Below are 422 nucleotides of genomic sequence, written 5' to 3' on the forward strand. Positions count from 1 at the left end.
TGATCCAGCTCTGGCAGTGGAGGTTCCATGTCCAAGGGCAGCAGCATCTCTGGAGGTGGAGGGATGAGCTCTGGTAGTGGTGGGTCAAGTTATGGAGGAGGGAAAGGTTCAGGATATGGAGGAGGAAGTTCAGGCAGTGGTGGCTCCATGTCTGGAGGTGGCCAGAGCTCCGGTGGTTATGGATCGAGCTCTGGGAGCGGCAGGTGCAGCCCCCACAGTGGTGGGATGAGCTCTGGAGGTTGGAGCAGCTCTGGTAGGAGAGGTTCCATCTCTGGAGGTGGAGGAGAAGGAGGGGGAGGCTCAGGTCATGGAGGATCCAGTTATGGCAGTGGTGGGTCCATCAGTGGAGGAGAAGGAGGTTCCGGCTATGGAGGGAGCTCTGGATATGGAGGTGGCTCTGGGAGGAGAGGGTCCATCTCTGG

At 59.2% G+C, this 422-nt stretch overlaps 1 protein-coding gene across 1 annotated transcript in view; it reads left to right on the plus strand.

The window, feature by feature from the left end:
* LOC103614963 (mucin-19) overlaps positions 1 to 422 on the plus strand; it is a 32,129-nt gene that overhangs the window by 10,721 nt on the left and 20,986 nt on the right. The window contains 2 exon segments of the mRNA XM_017733385.1: positions 14 to 276; positions 278 to 422. Coding sequence (XP_017588874.1) covers positions 14 to 276; positions 278 to 422 — 408 coding nt within the window.

Source organism: Corvus brachyrhynchos, unplaced genomic scaffold (assembly GCF_000691975.1).
Source record: "Corvus brachyrhynchos isolate BGI_N302 unplaced genomic scaffold, ASM69197v1 scaffold875, whole genome shotgun sequence".
Taxonomy (NCBI): domain Eukaryota; kingdom Metazoa; phylum Chordata; class Aves; order Passeriformes; family Corvidae; genus Corvus; species Corvus brachyrhynchos.